This window comes from Alosa pseudoharengus, unplaced genomic scaffold (genome assembly GCF_046254945.1).
Source record: "Alosa pseudoharengus isolate Yale_2024_CS ecotype anadromous, Long Island Sound unplaced genomic scaffold, YU_APseudo_1.1 YU_APseudo_1.1_scf_2, whole genome shotgun sequence".
NCBI lineage: Eukaryota > Metazoa > Chordata > Actinopteri > Clupeiformes > Clupeidae > Alosa > Alosa pseudoharengus.
This window is the reverse complement of record NW_027468663.1, coordinates 26302272-26323045: the sequence shown is the minus strand read 5'-3', so window position 1 is coordinate 26323045 and position 20774 is coordinate 26302272. Positions and strand designations below refer to the sequence as shown.

The following is a 20774-nucleotide window of genomic DNA, read 5'->3' as shown; positions in this document are numbered from 1 at the left end:
AACCTACACCAAAAAACACAACAACACGAACCACGCATTCTCAAGTTTACACACCCATCATCTACGGTAGCTTTAAATAGAGGGACTGATACATCGTGAACTACATTTCCCAGTCAGACTTGCGAATAAGATTGCGTACTCTAGAATTACCCTTTGTTTTATAGGGCTCTGGAACTTGTAGTTCTTATGTAGCTTCACTGTTTCCTTCATTACGTCTCGGAGCCTACACAGTCCATGAGGTAGACAATTCTTTGCAGGGGGAAGTGCACCTTAGACATGAAAATATTAGCCAGGTAATTTTCATTTTGTAAAGATGTCCTGTCTAACAGTTTGCATATGAAGATAATGATTGTCAATCAACACCGAGTCCTTTAAAAAATACCGTTTTGCCTGTTGCGCGCATGCCACTATAATGCAAGGACAGCATTAGCTGCGTTAGGTTAGTCGTTTTATGTCTGGAATTGACACAATACGGCTGCAATATTCTGGTTGTCGTTGACGTTTACTGATGTATTGGTAACATTAACTGCGATTTATCTCGATTACATGGCAGTGAACGTTTAGAGGGGTGTCAATTGTATGGTGAGAAACAAAAATAAAGGTAAAATCGATGTTTCGGGGAGGATAGTCTGCTAACGTTACAACCCTGTTCGCAGGCATGCAAGAAGACACCTTCATTTCTGGAAAAAGACTAGCTAGCCACAAGAATGCCGCAACATTACGGATGTCACTTCCTTGAGCGCAGAATAAAGTAGAAAGGCAGAAATGTGACATGGACATGTATTTTTGAAATCTGCGACTAGGACTATATTATAAAGACTGGTTATATAAACGGGAGCAGTTGTTGTTGACAAAGCAGCAGAGAGCGGGGTTAGTACGCTGCCACTACCAATCATACAATAGTCCTGCAACGTTAGCCAGCGTAGCTAGTTGAAGCATTCAGCGCAGCAGTGACAGCAGTAAATTCCTCTCAATGCCAAGCTGTGTCCCGGGGTCTCCCTAGTCCTAGCCTAGGCCCTAGCTAACTGATTCGCGTTTCTGTATGCCTTCTGTCACATGTTCAGAAATGCTTTGTTAAGACCTTCTCATGCGGCTTTTCACCAGCATTTGTCCCAGTTTGTTTCTTCAAATGATGATCATGTTTGCTAAGATCTGTAGCTGCCATGCCATTGGCAGCAGATTTGCAGCAATCCCTAATTACTACTATCTTAAAGCTGCCTCACTGTTTTAGAGTAAAAACCTAGCTCGTAATCAGAATGTTTACCTTTCTCTTTTCCTCTCACCCCAGGTTTTGAATTGATGGAAAGATGTCCAAAAAAAGGGGGAGGTAGGTAACATTAGTAGCTTTGGGAGACACAGCCTATCTCTTTATCACCTTATCCACACATTAAAATCTTATCCTTATTCTAGAGCAGTTGTCATGATATAGCCTAGTGGTAGGCTAGGTATAAAGATGCCATGGTTAAGCAAGTAAGATGCTGCTGCCTAATTGAAGTGTTGTTTTGTGGACCAGCATGTGATCAAATCTGAGTATGACCATGCCATCAAAGTGCAAACAGGTAGATATTCACAAACTGTGAGTTATGTAGGTTTGTGGCAGTACATAGGCCTATGCGTGCGTCATGCCACAACCTAATTAGAATGGCCAGGGCTCGTCTTGTTAGTTGCCTTCTCTAATTCAGACATTATTTTCTCATTCGCCCACCACTCCCTCTCCCTCTGCTGCTCATCACATGCTTTTCTCCATCTCACCAATTCCTCCACCCTTTCTCCATCTCCATTTCCTCCACCCTTTCTCCATCTCTCCATTTCCTCCACCCTTTATCCATCTCTCTAATTCCTCCACCCTTTATCCATCTCTCTAATTCCTCTGATGCTTTCCCCTCATCCATGGTCCTCCTCTATTAAACACTACCCCCCTACAATCCCCCTACTGCTCCCCCTTTTCTCCCTCTCCCCTCCGTTTCCTCTCCTCTCCCCTCATCTCTCCTCCTCTCTTCTCCCCTCATCTCTCTTCCTCTCCGCTCCCTCTTCATTTCCCTCTGCTCCATTCTCCTCCTTGCCTTATCTTTCCCCCTGTCTCCTCACCACTTCTCTTCTCTTTTCCTCTCCCTCTCCTCACGCTCACCCTACCCGCTCCGGTAGGAAGCGTAGCAGCGGGGAGCTGAGCGACGGCCTGTCCCCAGACCCCAGCAGCCTGCTGGGCAAGCGCATCCAGCACAGCTGGCGTGAGAAGGGTGCGCTCACCAAGTGGAAAGGCACAGTACTGGACCGCCTTAGCGTCAACCCTTCACTCTTCATGGTCAAATATGACGGCTTTGACTGTGTCTACGGAATTGAGCTCTTCAAGGACGACAGGGTGTCCAACCTCCAGGTCCTCACCGAGAAAGTGGGTGAGTGAGCACACTGGAACACAGCGCGGATGCCTAAGGAGCTGGGCTAGCATGCAGCGCGGATGCCTAAGGAGCTGGGCTAGCATGCAGCGCAGATGACTTAGGAGCTGGGTTAGGAGCTGCCACTGTTGTGTCCTTGAGCAAGGCACTTAAAACGTGACGGCCCACTGGGACTGTCCCTGCAATTGGTCTCTGTAGGTCACTTTGGATAAAAGTGTCAGTAAAAGACATTAAACAGCAACAAAAATGCGGCCAACAGAGAGAGGGAGAAACTTCCCTCAGACAGTTACGGTTTGGATTTATTCCAGCGAAGCTAAGTTCTGTGGTAATATCCAGCCAGAGGCCAATCAGATTGTCTCTTGTAAATTGTTTTAGATGGTTCTAACAGTGAGGTTTATAAACATGGTCCTGAGGGTTAAGACCATGGTTCTGAGGTTTATAAGCATGGTTCTGAGGTTTATAAGCATGGTTCTGAGGTTTATGAGCGTGGCTCTGAGGTTTTGGGGCATGCATGGTCCTGAGGTTTAGGAACATGGTTCTGAGGGTTAGGGACATGATTCTGAGGTTTAGGGGCATGGTTCTGAGGTTTAGGAACATGGTTCTGAGGTTTAGGAACATGGTTCTGAGGGTTAGGGACAAGGTTGTAGATGGCTGCAAAGAGTAGTGTTCAAAGTGTTCACTGAGAAGGGGTTCTATCTTGGGATGTGACGAAATGTCTTTAGAATATGCTGGTTCAACAAGGTTTTGTTGATTTTCCATAGCAGCCATCTTGCCCTGCTATCCAATAGGATACAAGGATACAAGGAAGTTTATTGTCACATGTATATAGTTACTGGAAGTAAGAAATGCAGTGAAATTATGTCTGGTGTCAGCCTATTTGTGCATTTATGGGGGGGGGGGGGTAAAAAGTGCAGTAGAAGCGGGGTTTAGTAGATAAAGTGGCAAGGGCTGCATAAACAAGGTGGGGGAGGATTGGGATTGGGGGGGCACCAACAAGGAGCACCCAAGAGCAACAATATGGGTGAGGTCAGGGTTGAGACTCTCTTCTATAGAAGGACATAAGGTCAGGGCGGGGGGAATTCACAGACCCTCTTTGGGGAGGACATGGTGCGTTGTCTCCCAACTCCATATTTAGTAGTATTGACTTCCTGTCTAGGCACTGGGGGTAGCATTAGTTTGGAGTGTTGGAATGAGTCCAGTTTTGAGGTTAATGGTCAAACAGTTGTAACCCCAGGTACAAGATCTACATGTAGACTTTGACACTCTACTGGCTTCCCCACCGCACAGTGTAACGCTACGGTGTGTAAACAGGAAGTGGTTCTATTTTCTCACCTATGCTAGGGTGCTGATGATGTCACTGCATGATGTTGGCATGGCAACAGGTTCACAATGAGAATGGTGCTAGTGAGCTCAGAGCAGAAAGAGAAATGGACAGTTAAAGATGAGGTGTAAAACACACACACACACACACATATGTGGACACACACACACACACGGGTCATTCTGTGTGAAATCATCACACTTTTGGACCGCATTGCCACGGATTTGAATGAAACTTGGAATGCTGATTCGGACATATAAGAAAGCCATGAAAATGAAATTGCATGTGTTTTGGATCAATATTAAAGGAGAATTCCGGTGTGATATTGACCTAAAGTGTGTTGAAACATGATACTGAGTGTGAACATATGTCTCATAGCTCATCTCGGCTTGTCCCCTGCACTCTGAAAACTGGTGCTAGTTAGCCGATGCTACCAACAGGTTTTTAAAGGGGGAGCCTCGGGCATCGGCCTAGCCATGCACGAGGCTCAAAGTAGCTCCACACTTTATTGGTAGACTTCCGAGGGCCCTGACATCTTCCAGTAGCAGCAACTGGAATCCATGCAAACTTAATGGAAATTCTATGTTTACCAAAAATGAACAGTAACCATACCATATTATAAGTGATTATAAGTTTACAAATTCAATAGCAAAAAAAACTATATTTTAAAATGTGTGTTGTTTTTTAGAAAGGTTAGTTTGTACTATCATCAACATCTCCAGAAAGTTTGGTCTTTGGTTTTCGTTTTATTGCCGATATATCACTACTTATGGTTTTCATGGCTGGGTGATTGTTTTCTTTCGCATGGTTGCTTTTGACTTTGTTTAGTTATACCATGTGCTGTTGTGTTTACATAGCCATGTCTTTCTGTTCCTTGTGTCTCTGTCTCCACCCCTCACCTGAATCTGATTATTAGTCTGGTCATTGCTACCCCTGTTCCTCCTTGTGTTTATTAAGAACCACTTTCTTTAAGATTCAGGCATGTTGTGATACAGTACCCCTTTATTTTCATTTATTTATATTTTCTAGCATTTCCATTAAATGTAAAGCTGGAAAAGAGCTTTACAACGATGTGAAAACCATTTGTCTGTGACTAAAATTGAGGGAGACACATTCATTCAAAGTCACCCCCCCCCCCCCCATTTACAAACCGACACTATGCCGACAGAGCAACATAAATCAGCCGGTTTTAGAAAAAAACCCGCACTTCTACCTCCACCTAGAGCCTGCTATTTGTTTTGCAAAGATCCAAAGCTTCCCGGTAGGAACACCAACGCTACCACTGTGCTCCGGCCTCACCATTCTCTCCTTATTCACCCCTTACCTCTTTGCATCCCCATCCTCTCCTTATTCACCCCTTACCTCTTTGCATCCCCATCCTCTCCTTATTCACCCCTTACCTCTTTGCATCCCCATCCTCTCCTTATTCACCCCTTACCTCTTTGCATCCCCATCCTCTCCTTATTCACCCCTTACCTCTTTGCATCCCCATCCTCTCCTTATTCACCCCTTACCTCTTTGCATCCCCATCCTCTCCTTATTCACCCCTTACCTCTTTGCATCCCCATTCTCTCCTCCTCTCCTTATTCACCCCTTACCTGTTTGCATCCTTGATCATGCTATTTGATCATCATCTTTTGATATGCCACATCTGTTAGGTGCTGTATTATCTTGGCAAGGGTAAATTGCCCACTAACACGGATTTGAACAAATTTGTGTACAACAGAAAGGATAAATGGATACAGAAAGATGCAGAGAACTCGGGGAACAGTGACATGGCACTGGATGGAGAATTCAAGCATAACTGACTAAATACCAAATAACATAGCATTTTTTATGGAGGTGGACAAAAACTCCCTGTCTACCTCTCCATGCAAATGGCATAGCTTGTTATGCTCCAGTGCCTACACTGCATAGCAGACAAATGCTGCACTGAACCCTCGCACCTCTCAGATGTGCTAATCTGGCTCCATGGCTGTGGTGCGGACGCGAGGAGATTGCTTTTTAAGCTGAAGACACGGGCGGCCATCAGTGTGTGTGGATGCAATGGCCATGACGGGCTAGTGCCTGCGGGGTCGTCTGAGGTCACAGAGGATTTGTCGGATCTTCGGCACAGTTTACAGGCAGTGATGATGAAGGAAGACTACAGACTATGCAGCGAAAAGAGTCTGCAGTGTTGTGTGTTCAGCGAGTAGTGGGCATATGTAAGTCTAGAAGCAAGTACAGTGTTTCCCACAGAATTGGATTCAATTTGTGGCGGTAGCTGACTTGGACAACAGTAGTTGACCTTGGAGTACCTGTCACTTTAAGACATTCGTGAGGGAACCCTTGCAATCACAGTTAAAGAAACACCAAAGAGTTTTTTTGTACTTTAAAATGTTTCCAAAATCATTTCAGTGGTTCATCAACTCCTAACAGGGTCAACTGCACTTCTGCATTCGCTTCACGGCCCTCTATCAGCTATAACCGCACTATGCAAGTTTGCCAGATCTGGTAGCGGATCTGTAGTTCGATGGAATGAGACATAAGAAACTACAAATTTCGTACTTTCATAAAATCATGCAACATATTCTACCTTGTCTGTGGACAACGTTATTTGAAAAGCCAGTGCTGGATAAACAAATAGCGTGCGTACAGCGTGCGTGCGACAGAGGAAAGTTCTTTGGTGTTGCTTTAAATGGCTGCTGATGTGTGGATGCAATTCATAAAGTTTTCTACATAGTTAGTTAAAATAAAGGTTCGTACTTCTCCTTGGGACAAGCAATTCTGAATTTTGGAAAACACTTTTTCATTTACATGGGGATTTTGTAAACATTCAGTGTCAGAGTCAACAAAATGAGCCCTTCAATGAAATTGACAAACAGCTGTAACAGTATTCGAACATTAGCTTTGAGATGCTGCTTGATTGCATAACTTAACTTAGCTTAGTCTCCTCAATGTAGCCTACTATGTTGTGATAAGACCTTAGCAGAGTTAACTTCAATGCAGCAGTTTTGAACAAATTTGCGCAGCTCCTATACCTAGTTTACATACTGTAGTTATGATGTCATCATTATGTATGTTAGACAGTGATGAAGCTGTGATGTATAGTTGTTCCTATGTAACACTGGTCCGTGTGTCCCTGTAGTGAATAATAAGATCAAGGTGCCTCATGATGCGGAGGAGCTGGTGGGGAAGGCCGTGGAGCACCTGTTTGAGAAGGAGGACGGCGAGAAGAACGAGTGGCGCGGCATGGTGCTCTCCCGTGCGCCCATCATGACCAACTGGTACTACATCACCTACGAGAAGGACCCCGTGCTCTACATGTATCAGCTCTGGGACGACTACAAGGATGGGGACCTACGCATCCTACCTGAAGCAGGTGAGACACCTACGCATCCTACCTGAAGCAGGTGCGATAGGGAAGGGGGAATGGGGAGATGTACACATCCTACCTGAAGCAGGTGAGACACCTATGCATCCTAACTGAAGTAGGAGGGAAGGGGGAGATGTATACATGCTACCTGAAGCAGGTGAGATAGGGAAGAGGGAAGGGGGGAGACCTTCACATCCTACCTGAAGTAGGTGAAATAGGGAAGGGGGGAGACCTAAGTGAATCAGGAGAGGTTGGGGCAGGAGACATGTGTGCATTCTACCTGATGCAGGTGAGGTTCAGCTCAAGGCTAGATTATTTGTTTTACTGCATGGCAGTGAAGTAGTTTCACACACTTTTTCATTGGCATATTTGTGTATGTTGTGACAACTTCAGGGCTCCAGACTGCGACCAAAATTTGAAAGTGAGCGACTGCATATTACATCCAGTTGCACACACATGTGACCAGTAAATTTGCCCCCTTTTTTTACACGTTAAACGTGGAAGGGGTGCGTCAATGAATCTGGAATCTGTGGCAGGCCAATGAGTGTGAGAAGGATAGGGAATAGCCACTGTAAGTGGCTAATGTGTGGAGGGGGAGGGTCCTAGAGATAATTGAGTGCACGTAAACGTCTGTGGCAAGGAGAAAGACATCACAACCTGCTACTATACGTGCGTTTGAACAATGAGCAAGCAAACTATTGACTGGTTCTTCCAACCTACGGCTAGTGTGCTAGTACCAGAGTCTACATGCAGTATCACAGTTGGATGATGACTGGCTGCGAGAATTCAGCTGGTTAAGGAGACAAACTCAATGAACTGCGATGTTGCAGTTGCTATCCCAGAACTGCGGGGAACACAAAGTTTGCCAACAGGGCAGGCACTTCGCAGCTTAAACACAATATACTAGTTAAACAGAATCTTAGTCTCAAGAAGAGAGTATGCTGTGACATGTTAAAAAAGTGCACAATAAAATGTGACACAAACAATATTTGGTTAGCATGTTGATTTACGGTGATTGCACCCCTAAAATTTTCAGTTGGGGGCCACTGTGCTTCTAGTGGAAAAAGAGTTAGTCTGGAGCCCGGAACTTATTTTCATATATTATTTTCTGTTGCCAGTTGTATTTTCTCTGCGTCAGTTAGCAGTTTCCAGTCTGGGCTGTGGAGGAGTCTCAGCTGTGTGAGGCCCTGTCATTACACTTCCTTGTTGTGTGTGTTTATTAGTGTGAGGGAGCAGAGTGTGTGTGTGTGTGTGCAGCTTCCCTCTGCCCACACTGGTCACTGTTATAGTTGATGGAGCTAGCATGCCTGTGTCTAGATGGATAGATAACTAGATAGATTCCTTAATGTCCCCAGGGGATAATCTTTTCCAGTACAAATTCCTGTGGAGGGGAATAACACAGACAAGAGAGTAAGAGAGTCGGCAAACCAGTTACACACACACCCAATCACAGAACCCAATCACACACACACTCACACACACCCTGAGTGCTGAGTTAAACCATACACACATACTTACGTAAACACATATGTCCACTAATCCACACAGAAAACATGACAGTCATGTCACTGACACACAAGCTGAGTTTTGCAGACTTGTCTTCAGGTTGTCTTCTGAGTAGAGAGATGCACCGATTTATCGGCTGGTGACCGGAATCGGCCGATTTTCACTTGATTGGCCATGACCGGAGAACGGCCGGTCAGTCTGACATATGCCCATTTTATGCCGGTTAAATGTACTTGGGCGCCGCATGATTAACACCGCGCAACATCAGCATCACACGTGCACGTACGGAACGCACATGTAGGAAACTTTGCGAATTAACATGTCAGCTGTTTGGAAATTCTTTAGCGTGTGTGAAGAAGATAACAAAACACATGCAAGGAAAAAGTAGGGCGTGGAGGGACGACACTTGTGACAACATCACTTAGCTGAATTTGCAAAGTTTGATGAAGCTAGCAAAGGCCAACACTCAGGGGCTAAAGGTAAAAAACATCTAGCTCGAACTAGCACTGGGGCATCCACAAATCCGCAACCTCATTTAACTTTGTTTACCAAGGAAAAGAGTAAAGGCATAACTGCAAAGATCATGGTATTCATTGTGCTGGATGACCAGCCATATTCTGAGGTGGAAAATCTAGGTTTCAGAAATCTCAAAAACTATCTGAGTCCAAAATATGTCATACCAAGTCGACGGTATTTCTCAGATGTTGCACTAAAAGAAATGTTTGTAAGTTTGTGACGCAGCATCTTACATGCCAATCCCAATGCAGCGATTAGTTTTACAACTGACATTTGGACGTCAAATTTGAGCTTGATGTTCGTGCTAAGCCAAAATGCACAGTGGGTGGATGATGACTTCCAACTACACCGAGTCATGTCACAATGTCAAGAGGTCCCACACTGCTGCCAATCTGGCCTTTACATTCGAGAGAATGTTACAACATTGGGGAATCGACAGGAGTAGGGTGCATGTAGTGTTGCGAGACAATGCAAGGAACATGGTAAAAGCACTGAATGATGCCAACTTGGCTAGTTTGCCCTGCATGGCGCACACATTACAGTTGGCAATGAACGAGGGTCTGCTATCCCAACGAAGCATCATTGACATGGTGAAAACTGGGAGGAAAATTGTTGGACATTTTAAACACTCACCACAGGCCTACTCGCGATATCCAGGAATATCCAGGTAATATCCACGAACAGCTCGGCCAACCAAGTGCCTGCAGCAAGATGTCATCACAAGATGGAACAGTACTTTCTACATGCTAGAATCGCTGATTGAGCAGAGAGGTGCGCTAGGGGCATTCACTAAGGCGAATGACCTACCGGTCACTCTCACTATGTACCAGTGGGGGTTAATTGAGAATGTGCTCACTCTCCTCACTTCTTTTCGAATAACATACAAAAGAAATAAGCTCATCGACAGCAACAGCTGCAGACGTCATTCCAGCCATCACCGTGCTGAAACGGCTTTTGGAGAAAAGAGCTGACTTCGGAGCGGGCACTACAAAAGCCACGTTATTGGAGGCAGTTCAGAGAAGGTTTAGTGACTTTGAGAAGGAGCCCCTTTACGCGTTGGCAACAGTTCTTGACCCGAGGTTGGTTGGTTGGTTATTATTAATTAACAATTATTTATGTATTTATTTAGACTATTTTATTAATGAATTAATGAATGAATGAATATACATAGGCCTATCATATAGCCTGTTAATATCTGATTCTGAAACAATACTTTCTTAAATCCTTATTTTTTTTGTTTGTGCAAAAGGTACAAGAATCGCTACTTCTCCGATGAAGTGAAAGATCCAGTGAAACAGGAGCTTCAGACTGCACTGCAGAGGTAGACCAGATGCCCACCAGAGGAACCAGCTGCTGAGGCATCCACGGCTCGTGGACCTGACCCAGAGGAAGCATCTGCAGCCAAAAAAGCCACGTAGCTTACTGTTTTCAGTTTATGACGTAATCCTTAAGGAAAATACTGAGGTGGAGCAACAACTGGCCAGCCCCTTGTCTGTGCAGGTACAGAGCTACCCGTCAGAGGCGCCCATTGGCAGAAGTGAAAATGCATTGATAAATCGGTGCATCTCTACTCAGAACACAACCTGAAGACAAGAAAATGACCTACTGGAGGATCAACAAAGATCGTTTCCCTGCACTTGCTCCACTTGCCAGAGCTTACCCCTCTGCACCATCTACAAGCGTTGACAGTGAGCGCTTGTTTAGCCTGGCAGAACATGTGGTAGATGAGAGAAGAAACAGACTAGCTGGTGACAAAGCAGAAATTCTTCTGTTTGCGAAGAAAAACTTGCCATTGATGTGATTGCAATAGGCCTGTGTGTGTGTTTTTATAAAGAATCTTTATATTGCAAGGCTATATTTATTTAATTTTTTATTTGTTATTTATATATTATTTTATTGACATTACCTGTTTTCCCTGTTTTCATACAGAAGTTTAGTTTGCTAAATAGATCACATATTTTTTAGTTGGATATTGATATGAAAAGAAGAAAATGGTTCTGCACTTTAGATGTGTGTGAACTTCCCACACCAGGAATAATTTATATAGTTATATTTTTATAGCGATTATCTGTTCAAAAATATTCTATTAAAGAAAAGATAAAAAATAAATCTTTGTGTGCTGTAAAGTGGTTAGAAAAAATGAAATCGGCTAAAATCGGTATCAGCAGGTCAAACTCAATGAAAAATCGGAAATCGGAATTGGCCTGGAAAATTGTAATCGGTGCATCTCTAGTTCTGAGCTGTTCTATATGGAGGCAGAGACATTGGGTTGTTCGTTATGGAGGCAGAGTAAGTGAGCTGTCCATTATGGAGGCTGATGACTGTCCTTTATGGATGCCGAGACCGTGGGCTGTCCTTTATGGATGCCGAGACCGTGGGCTGTCCTTTATGGAGGCCGAGACCGTGGGCTGTCCTTTATGGCCTAAGCATTTGTTAGCCTGAGCATTTGTTAGCAAAGCCTATATATATGCTACCACAACAACTTGCTGCGTTAGCCTCAAAATGTATTATTGTTATTATTATTTTCTTCTCTATTATTGTGTTTGTGTTGTATAAATGTTCCAAATGTAAAGCTATTTGAGCTGCATTCTGTGTATGAAAGGTGCTATACAAATAAAGATTCTTCTTCTTATTATTATTGTTATTATTATGGAGGCTAAGGCTGTCCGTTATGGAGGCTGAGACCAAGCTGTCCGAGTGTCCGTTATGGAGGCCTAAGGCTGTCCTTTATGGAGGTCGAGACCGTGAGCTGGCCTTGGCATTCATTCACTCTGTGTGATTTGTAGTGAAGGCGACGGTCACTCTGTGTGATTGGTAGTGAGTGATTGGTAGTGAAGGCGACGGTCACTCTGTGTGATTGGTAGTGAAGGCAACGGTCACTCTGTGTGATTGGTAGTGAGCGAGTGGTGTCCTGCCCTGCACTGATAGAAGTTGAGCTGGGCTGATACGGCTGAGATTGGAGGGCTTTCTTCTGAAGAGAGGCTTGCTTCGAATGGTTGTTTATTTTGTTCTTATTTACTCTGAGTTGGACAGTCAACTAATGAAAATTGCAAGCAGATGTATGTAATGAGAGAAAATTGGCAGTAAGTGTGTATCATTTGACGGTTAGAGGATGCTAGTATTCAAAAATTGTTATGGTTAGTCATGTTATCTCTGTTGGGTGGAGTGGTTGTACTTCAGTGTACTTCAGCAATGTTCTAGAGCTCATTTGGCATTGTTATAGCATATTTGAAGCCGGGCTGACATTGTACGATCTTGGCTCGATTTTAGCCCCGATTTAGTCGGACCAGACTAACTTAAGAATTGGAAAAATTATCTTCTAATTTGTCATGTAGTTTGAGCAGGCTCAGGATGCCCGAGTAGAACGTGTAAAAATCACCATTCCAGCTCTAGTCCGATCTGATCAGATTTCTGGCATGTCAGACATTTCTGTTGGTCTTTTAGTGTGAGCTGTTCGAACTTGCAGTGTTAGCAGAGCAAGAGCAACGGTGAACGATTGAAAAATGTAGTGCCAGTTACCATGTCATACACAAATGAGAAAAATCATACAGTTTCTGTCTGGCCCAAAATCTCTTTTTCTAGAATGTAGAATGCAGACTTCTAATAGGACTCACTGTGAAATGATGATCACCAATCATCTAGTCTAGGATGTGATGTTAGCTGCTGGCCAGACCTCTCTGTCCATTTGTGCATGTGTGGCACTAGCACTGCTCTAGAATGTGGAATGTTGACTTGCAGTGGGAATTATTGTACGATGTTGATCTCCTGTCATCTGCTCTCTGTGAAGCAGAAGTCTATGATGTGATGTTGGCTGTGATAAGTCTTACTGCATCTCCGAGGTCAAGTGTATGTGACCGGTGCCCTGAGGAAGTGATGAAGACTTGTAGAGCTGATGCCTCTACTGAGACACACGTGCACACGCGCACGCACACACACACACACTCTCTCACACATACTCTCTGACACACACACTCTCACACACACTGCTGCCGAGGCTACTGTATGTGCTGGGGCCTCCCATATCAGGTGTGTGCAGGACGGAACAGACAGGAAACAAGCCCAGGGTAAAGTCCAGATACTCATCCTGATAGAAGTTGTTAAGTGTTACGTATACAGTAGATACAGCCGTGAGCCGTAGAGACAGCCGTGGCCTACTGGTTAGGGCTTCGGGCCTGTAATCGAAGGGTTGACGGTTCGATCCCTGACCAGTAGGAAAAATGTGGGCGGGGAAAGTGGTTGAGCACTGCTCTCCCATGCCCACATCCACGGCTGAAGTGCCTTTGAGCAAGGCACCTAACCCCTCACTGCTCCCCGAGCGCCACTGTAGCAGGCAGCTCACTGCTTCGGGTTAGTGTGTGCTTCACCTCACTGTGTGTTCACTGTGTGCTGTATGTGTTTCACTAATTAAGGGATTGGGATAAATGCAGACCAAATTTCCCTCACAGGATCAAAAGAGTATACTTATATACTTATACTTACTACTTATCAGTGTTGTGTGTAACGAGTTACAAAGTAACAAGTTACAGTAACGTAACTACTTTTTTGAGTAAAAAGTAGTGTAACGCGTTACTACTGAAAATTTGTTAACGTAACGTAGTTCCTTTTTCATATCGGCGCAACGTTACTTTTCCCAGGGACAGATTTGACAGCGACGCTGCTTTCTCAGTTGCACGCTTGCGCCATAGGCACTAGCTCCACATGGCAGCCTACGTGACAGAGGCTGGTAGCATTAAGTGCAATTATAGCTCCACACGGTACGTGACAGAGGCTGGTGGCAATGAAGAGCAATCATAGCAAGCGAGACGCAGCCAACGCTAACTTCTGAGGGATGGAGGTAGCCTAGTACTTCGAACTCATTGAAACTAAGGGGAGGAATGTGAGTGTTAGTTCTAGCCTAGCCTAGCCTAGAAATCTAGACGCACCCTAGCGGCACCAAATGTGGGTCTGGCTCGTCAGGCTAAGCCTAGCCTACACTGTCCCCTGATTTTGTCTACTGCCGTTAACTCAACTGCCAGCCTATTGATACGATTTGCACAAGCTTTGCACCAAATTTCGGAGAAGCGCCTGTTTAATGAAAGAGTATAAGGCTATAAAATAAGCCCTCATATATTTTGTGTTCACCTATATGCCCAAGATGTAGCGAGGCTATGTTATTTGATATTGTTTCATAGGGCTTTAGTGGTGGTGTTGAAGCCTATAAGTCCAATGTTTTCTTGTGCTCTGTTTGTGGCATTTTTTATAATAAAGAGCACAAAATAAATACCTGTTATGTCCTCCATAGTAGAACTTTATGTAGGCCTACACATTTAGGAACAGATATTGGGTTCTGCCCAAAGTCGAGCAACAAAAGTAACGTAAAAGTAACGAGTAACGTAATAAGTTACTTTCCATAGAGGGTAACTAAGTAAAGTAACGGGTTACTTTTTTGAGAAGTAACGAGTAACGAGCAAACCCTACTTTTTAAAAGTAACTTCCCCAACACTGCTACTTATAGATAGACACACACACACCACACAAGGCAGGAATGAGGAGTCAAGATCATCTGTAGGTGGTCAAGGGACACAGCACATCTAGTCTTTACCACAGATAATGTGCTTGGGACTGGAAGATAACTGGTGTACCACAATCCAAGATCATGAGTCGAATTTGTGAAGCCAAGTCTAGTGGCTGCTTACTAGTTCAGTAGAATAATCATATGGCCCAGTAAACAGTGAAACTTTTTTGGCATCTCCCAAATAATGGCTGTATTACTGTATTCTGACCTCAGTGTGTATAGTTATCACCATGATTAAGAAATCCAAGATCAATAATTAGGACTTAACATAGTATGGCCCCTGATGAAGTACCTCAGTGATTTAGTGTAAAGTTGGGGAATATGACAGTGGGTATCTGGCTTGTCCTCCCACTAAAGGAACAAGAAATCTAAATGTCAGTGTGTGTGTGTACAGACTATCTCTGTCTCCATCTCTCAGCAACTGAGATCAAGCTAAACCACAGCTGTAAGGGTAAACCCCAGTGACGTAGTAATGGGGCTTAAAAGCAGCTAAGCTAGCAACGGAGCTATTGTTGTACAATGTATATCTGTAGACTCTCTCTCTCTCTTTCTCTCCCTTTTCATCCATCTCTCTTCTTTGTTGCTTTATTGGCATGACAAGGTCACTCATATTGCCAAAGTAGTTATTAGATAATAATAACTAGATAGACTAAAATAATAACTCCCTCTCTAATAATAACAATAATAACTCTCCCTCTTTTTCCCTCCGTAGAGAATAAGCACCTGCTGCCTGCGGACAGGAAGCCAGGGGAAGAGTCGGAGAGCCTGGTGGGGAAGCAGGTGGAGTATGTGACAGATAAGGGTGTGAAGCGCACGGGCCTGGTCATCTACCAGGTGCCCGCCAAACCCTCGGTCTACTACATCAAGTATGACGACGACTTCCACATCCACGTCTATGACCTTGTCAAGACCACCTAAGGCCAGTCAATGAAGACACATCACAACAACAACAACAGCAACAACAACATCATTAACAACAACAACAACATGAAAATGGAAAAAACAAAAAGTAATGTATTTATGATGACTCAAATTCAAACTCGCCCCACAGCTCCATAGCGCCCCCAACTTGTCTGTCAGCTGTAATCGTGTTCTCCAGCGTAGTGTAGCCGGCTTCAGTTAGCGTACCACCACACACAGAGATATATACACACACACACACACACACACACACACACACACATACAAGGACTAAACCAAGTGGTGGTGGGGGGGGTGGTTCAGCTCACATGTTCATGAGTAGTTATACGTTGGGGAACAACTGATCGTGTGAATACTTGTGTTTGTTCAATATGAGTTTGTGCTTTGATTAGGTCAAATTTGTGATTCGTATGTGTATTTCAAAATATATTTCTACCAGTGTGTTTTGCTAATTGTTTTGGACAGGGTTTGAAATGACTGACCACCCTGATTCGTTTTCGTTAATGATGTTCATCGTGCTTTGCCGCACCTTTTTCTTTTAAGGTGTCAACTACACAAAGAAAACACAAACTTCACATTCAGATCTCAACACAACCTTATATTATCAGGCTGTCATGGCACTAATCACACACATAAGTTATTAAACTGCATACAGTTACTAAACAGATACAATTAGAAATACACTCATAGACAGGTTTCCCTAATGAATCAGAGCCTGGCTGGAATGAGACAGCCAGCAGAAAGCAATTAAAACTAAGTGAGATGGTTTTAGCTGGATCTTGAGCTAAGATGTTTCCAGTCAGTGGCAAGCAGTCACTCAGCTGTACGTACAGTCGAGCCATTTCGTTACTATATCATTATAACTGTCTGCCTTGTTCAATGGTCAGAAACCCCATTTGCCCCTTTTACCTGGGGGCCTAGAGGCTACCATAGATGTCCTTACTTCCCTTGAGGAGTGAGGCATCGGTCAACTAGTCTGATATGCTATCGAAGCTATGCTGTCCCATATTGAACCTTGATTTATAGCCAATTTTGCAAAAGTAACTTTCCAGTGTCTTTGTGTCAGATATCATGGAAATCTACAGAAATCACCAGAGGGAAGCACACGTATGGAGAATATCTACATTACCAGTATATTATACGACATGTGGTGGGGTTGGGGGGGGGGAATGGCAGTGTGAATCTTCTGTGAATCTTGGAACATGAATGAGATCCTTTGTAATTATTGAAAATTTTCCTAATGTGTGTCTATGTAGCATAGCTATGAAACAGCTAAGAATGAAGCTACAGGGCTCCTAACATTAATTTATCTCTAATTCATCTGACCGATAACAATGCACTTTTAAACAAGTACTTACTGGCTTCTTAACGTAGCATAGTCCCCATTTAAGTCTCCTATTTACGCCAAAATAAAGCTAATAGTAGTTAAATTCAAAAGCCATCGAAAAGCTGAAGCTAACATATAGCGCTGTAGCTAACGCTCATGGCCACCTAGAGAAGCACATGGTTTTAGATTTGGGCGACTAAAGCATCTAAGATGTGGTCTTCCAGCAGGCTGGCACTGCTGCTGGTTCCTAAAAAAATAAAAAATAAAAAAATAAAATTCGGACGCATTATTGTACTTATATGATAATTTAAGGTGTGGCTTTTGATGATCATTCGAGCATCAACTCGAAATTAACTCATGGCATTTTCCCTCAAAGTGCTACACAGCTTTACCGAATTGGACTGGGACATTCATGTTCTGTTTCAGCTGTGCCGTTAGTTAGGCCAGGCTGTGTTCTTCACCGTGATTGGAGGAGTTGGGCATGCGTGTCCCTCTCCCTCCGACGGCGACGCCATGTTAGCTTAGCTCGGCTCTGCTCTGGGAGTTGTGCTATCGTGGCAGCCTCGCCCCCATCTGTTTAGACTCTGCTCAAACTCTCCTGGTTTGTTGTAAATATTGCAAACAAAAATAAAAGCTTGAACTGATGACTTTTTTGTTGTTGAGGGAGGGATGGGTAGGTAAGGGGATTAGTAGTGACGTAATGATTTGGCCTATTACACTTGTAGCAAATGCACTTTAATTCTGGGCTTTGGTTCTCTCTTGCTCTTCTTAAACAGACTCTTGGCCTAATCCCACACACTCAAGCCAGAGTGCATGCTGAAGTAGCTTAGCATCATCATGCTAATTGGCGGAGCATAGATCAGATTAATTGATGACTGAGTTGTATTGTAGAAAACATCAGTCTGGAAAAAAAAGCAAAAGGAAATTTAGAATAAGAATGTGTCACATTTTGTTGTTATTTGTCTTGTGCTGCGGAGATTGTCGCCACAACTTTGAATGGTGAAGTGTATCCCCTCCCTCAGTGAAATCCTCGGGTTTCTCTGGTTGCCCTTCATGCACAGTAGCTGAGGGCGACCCAGGGACCTGGTGTTAAAACACCCCATTGAAAAGGATGACTTCTCCTAGAGAGACAGACAGATGTGAAGCAGCCCTAACAGCAACTGGCCCTGTTCATGCCAACCTGGCTCTGATTTGGCTTGAATCAGTTTTATCCAGCTGCTGTGTGGGCTTGTGAATTGTACAGACCCTAAGACTTTGTCTCATACTTCTTTGCTGGCTTTTTTCTTCTTCTTCCTTCTTCTTCTTCTTATTCTGGACACACGTCTTTGAGTCTATATATTCCCAGTGTTGCTGTTGTCCTGTGTGTGTACACTGTACAGATTTGACCAGTGGGGGACATTCTCCTTATTGGTCTCTGCCCTGTTAGGGCTCTGCATGCCTATCTGTCTGTCTGTCTGTCTGTCTGTCTGAAGTTGTGGAGGAGTGTCTGCATAAGTGCCAAGGTGCTGGAGCGGGTCTTAGCCAGACAGGAGCTGTGAGTGGAACAGGCCCGTGTCTGGTTCTGGTTCTGATTGGGAGCCTCTGCTGGCCCAGAACCGGCCGTGGCCAAGCTCTTACCACAGGAGTGCCAACGAGCGTGCAGGGCAGGGTAGTCTTAAAAACACACCAGAGGAGTGTGTGTGTGTTGTGCTTGACTGGACACAATCCACCATTTGGCTGTACTGATGTGATATTTTTTAGACTGGGAAGCCCAGTCGCTAGGTGTAATATTATGTAATAATTCAGTCCTGATACAGCACAGGTGTGGAATCGGGGAAGGAACTTTAAAGCTGCCAGCACTTGTCCAGGTGGTAGCCTACTTTTAGAGAACGCTGCCAGCACACCAGCACCTCCTGCTGACTTGGCTTGGCTAACACCTGCACTAGAGTTGTACTTGTAATCAACTTGTATGGTTCAGTTTTGGGTTTTAAACCAGGAGTTAAAAACTGTGTTTTAAGATATTAATAAGCGAGATATAAACTGTGAGTGACCCTGGATCTTGGGTGAAGCTCATGGAAACTATATATTGTACTTATCCCCTTTGAATAATGACCATGTTTGTAATAAATACAGATATATCATCAAGGTCTGTACAAAAATGTTTTTCCTTCTTTAAAAGCACACAAGATTTCCCCCCCCAAAAAAGACAGATTCTTAAGTTCCTGAAGATGTTCTATTGTTCCAAACAAACCAAACCAATGCTTAAATTTGAGGACGTTTTTGAGCTATTTAGTTTTCTCCTTGGCTGTCAAAGCAGAGATTGATGGCATAGGCTTACCTATGTTGTACTCTTTTGATTGGCGGTTTGTTTAGCCACACGGCTCCTTTGTGAATAATTCTCTCTTGCTCCTGTGTGTTTGTTTGTTTGTGTTTACTCTTGTGCCGTCTGCTGGCTTCTGGTAATGCACAGCTGCCCATGTATACGTTGATGACACACTTGTGCTTGTGTGTTTGACTCCATTTTCGCTGCTTATTACCAAAGTTCACTTTTCTGTAGGCGACTACATCAAGGAGTGTCAAATCCACACCCATCATGTTTATGTAACAATGCTACCATGAAATAAAATAAAGACGATATTTTTTTGCACTGGTGACAAATGTGTTTGTTTAACTGTTTGCAGATGTTCTGATAAAACCTGCTGTCTTTACCATTACACTGTGCATTTGCACAGAGTTGATCAAATGTGAATGAATGAAATGAATAAACAAGAGTACGAGTGTACCTCCTCACACTTCTAACAATCCAACACAACATGCACTTAACATGCACTTACCAATTACCATACACTTAACTTCTACCTCAACCTCATTCTCCCTCCACCGCCATCTCCTGCAATTCACTTGACTAGTACTTAAACTTCTAAACTCTCATCCTCTGCTAGTTGTTAAGATTTTGACTACAGTCTTGATGAGACTTGACAGGAACATAAGCAACACATTGTTATCATCACTGATTTTGGTAGACAGTAACTTTTAGCCGATTCTATTGTTCTCTATTTTTGTTATCTGGTGTAAATATTACAAATGGGTTGAAGTTAAACACATTGCAGTTGGTTGCAACTATGTTAGCGTAAACTATTATCTTTCTGGAATCCTGAAATCAAATACTGTGAAGACTACAACTTACAGCCGCCTTAAACTTCACCATTGTGGTCGGGAGAAAGCATGTTTACTCACTTAATTTTTTGTTACAGCTGTCCTTGACACTGACAACTGTCCCACGAAACACTCGCTGCAAATGAAAATGGCAGAAAAAGTAAAGCATATCTGTTTGAAGTAAATACAGAGGAAAGAATTGGTTTAGTGCACATGTTAGAATTAAAGGTGAAATTAAGAGAGGAGAAAATACTAAAAGTCCAAGTCACATCAAAGCCAAGTCGAGTCCAAGTCCAAGTCCCAATCTTTTTCAAGTCCTGAACAAGTCATCAGGTACTCTTCACTTAATAATGCCACTATTGATCATAATTTTAACACATCAATCTAATCTACAGTATTTTTTTTATAAATACAGATTAAAATATGTTCAATGGTTCTGTCTTGAAAGCTTTTACGATATATGCATGCGCATACCTGTGAAATATACGCATGAGCATACCTGAGTAATTTGTACGAAACGGATAGCTACAAGACACTCAGCACAGCAGCAAATATATATTGTTTTTCCAAATTGCTACGTCCACTGTAAGAATGAGTAATAATTTGACTGATGGCATTTCACTGTGCTAGGCCACAGATTTGCCTGCTAAATCATACCTGTCAACATTTAGTTTTCCAAAAACGGGAGATTTTTTCGGGGGGGGGGGGGGGCAGGGGCAGTGTTTATACCGGATCTGTGTTTGCAT

General features: G+C 43.5%; 1 protein-coding gene across 2 annotated transcripts; it reads left to right on the top strand.

The window, feature by feature from the left end:
• The first annotated feature begins 206 nt into the window (after window positions 1-206).
• LOC143134169 (spindlin-1) lies at window positions 207-19519 on the top strand. Of its 2 annotated transcripts, none has more exons than XM_076294330.1 (5): window positions 207-293; window positions 1289-1327; window positions 2146-2393; window positions 6842-7075; window positions 15358-19519. In XM_076294330.1, the coding sequence occupies exons 2-5, from the start codon at window positions 1308-1310 to the stop codon at window positions 15561-15563; spliced, it is 708 nt and encodes a 235-aa protein (XP_076150445.1). In that variant the 5' UTR covers window positions 207-293; window positions 1289-1307; the 3' UTR covers window positions 15564-19519. The 2 variants fall into 2 exon arrangements, with proteins under 2 accessions (XP_076150445.1, XP_076150446.1); XM_076294331.1 differs by lacking the exon at window positions 207-293 and adding an exon at window positions 411-870.
• Window positions 19520-20774: the final 1255 nt, after the last annotated feature.

Excerpts from the sequence above, each read along its gene's own strand:
- LOC143134169 (XM_076294330.1), top strand. The coding sequence starts at position 1,308 with ATGTCCAAAAAAAGGGGGAG. Across the intron at positions 2,394-6,841 it reads GGTCCTCACCGAGAAAGTGG|TGAATAATAAGATCAAGGTG; the intron begins GTGAGTGAGCAC and ends GTGTCCCTGTAG. Across the intron at positions 7,076-15,357 it reads ACGCATCCTACCTGAAGCAG|AGAATAAGCACCTGCTGCCT; the intron begins GTGAGACACCTA and ends TTCCCTCCGTAG.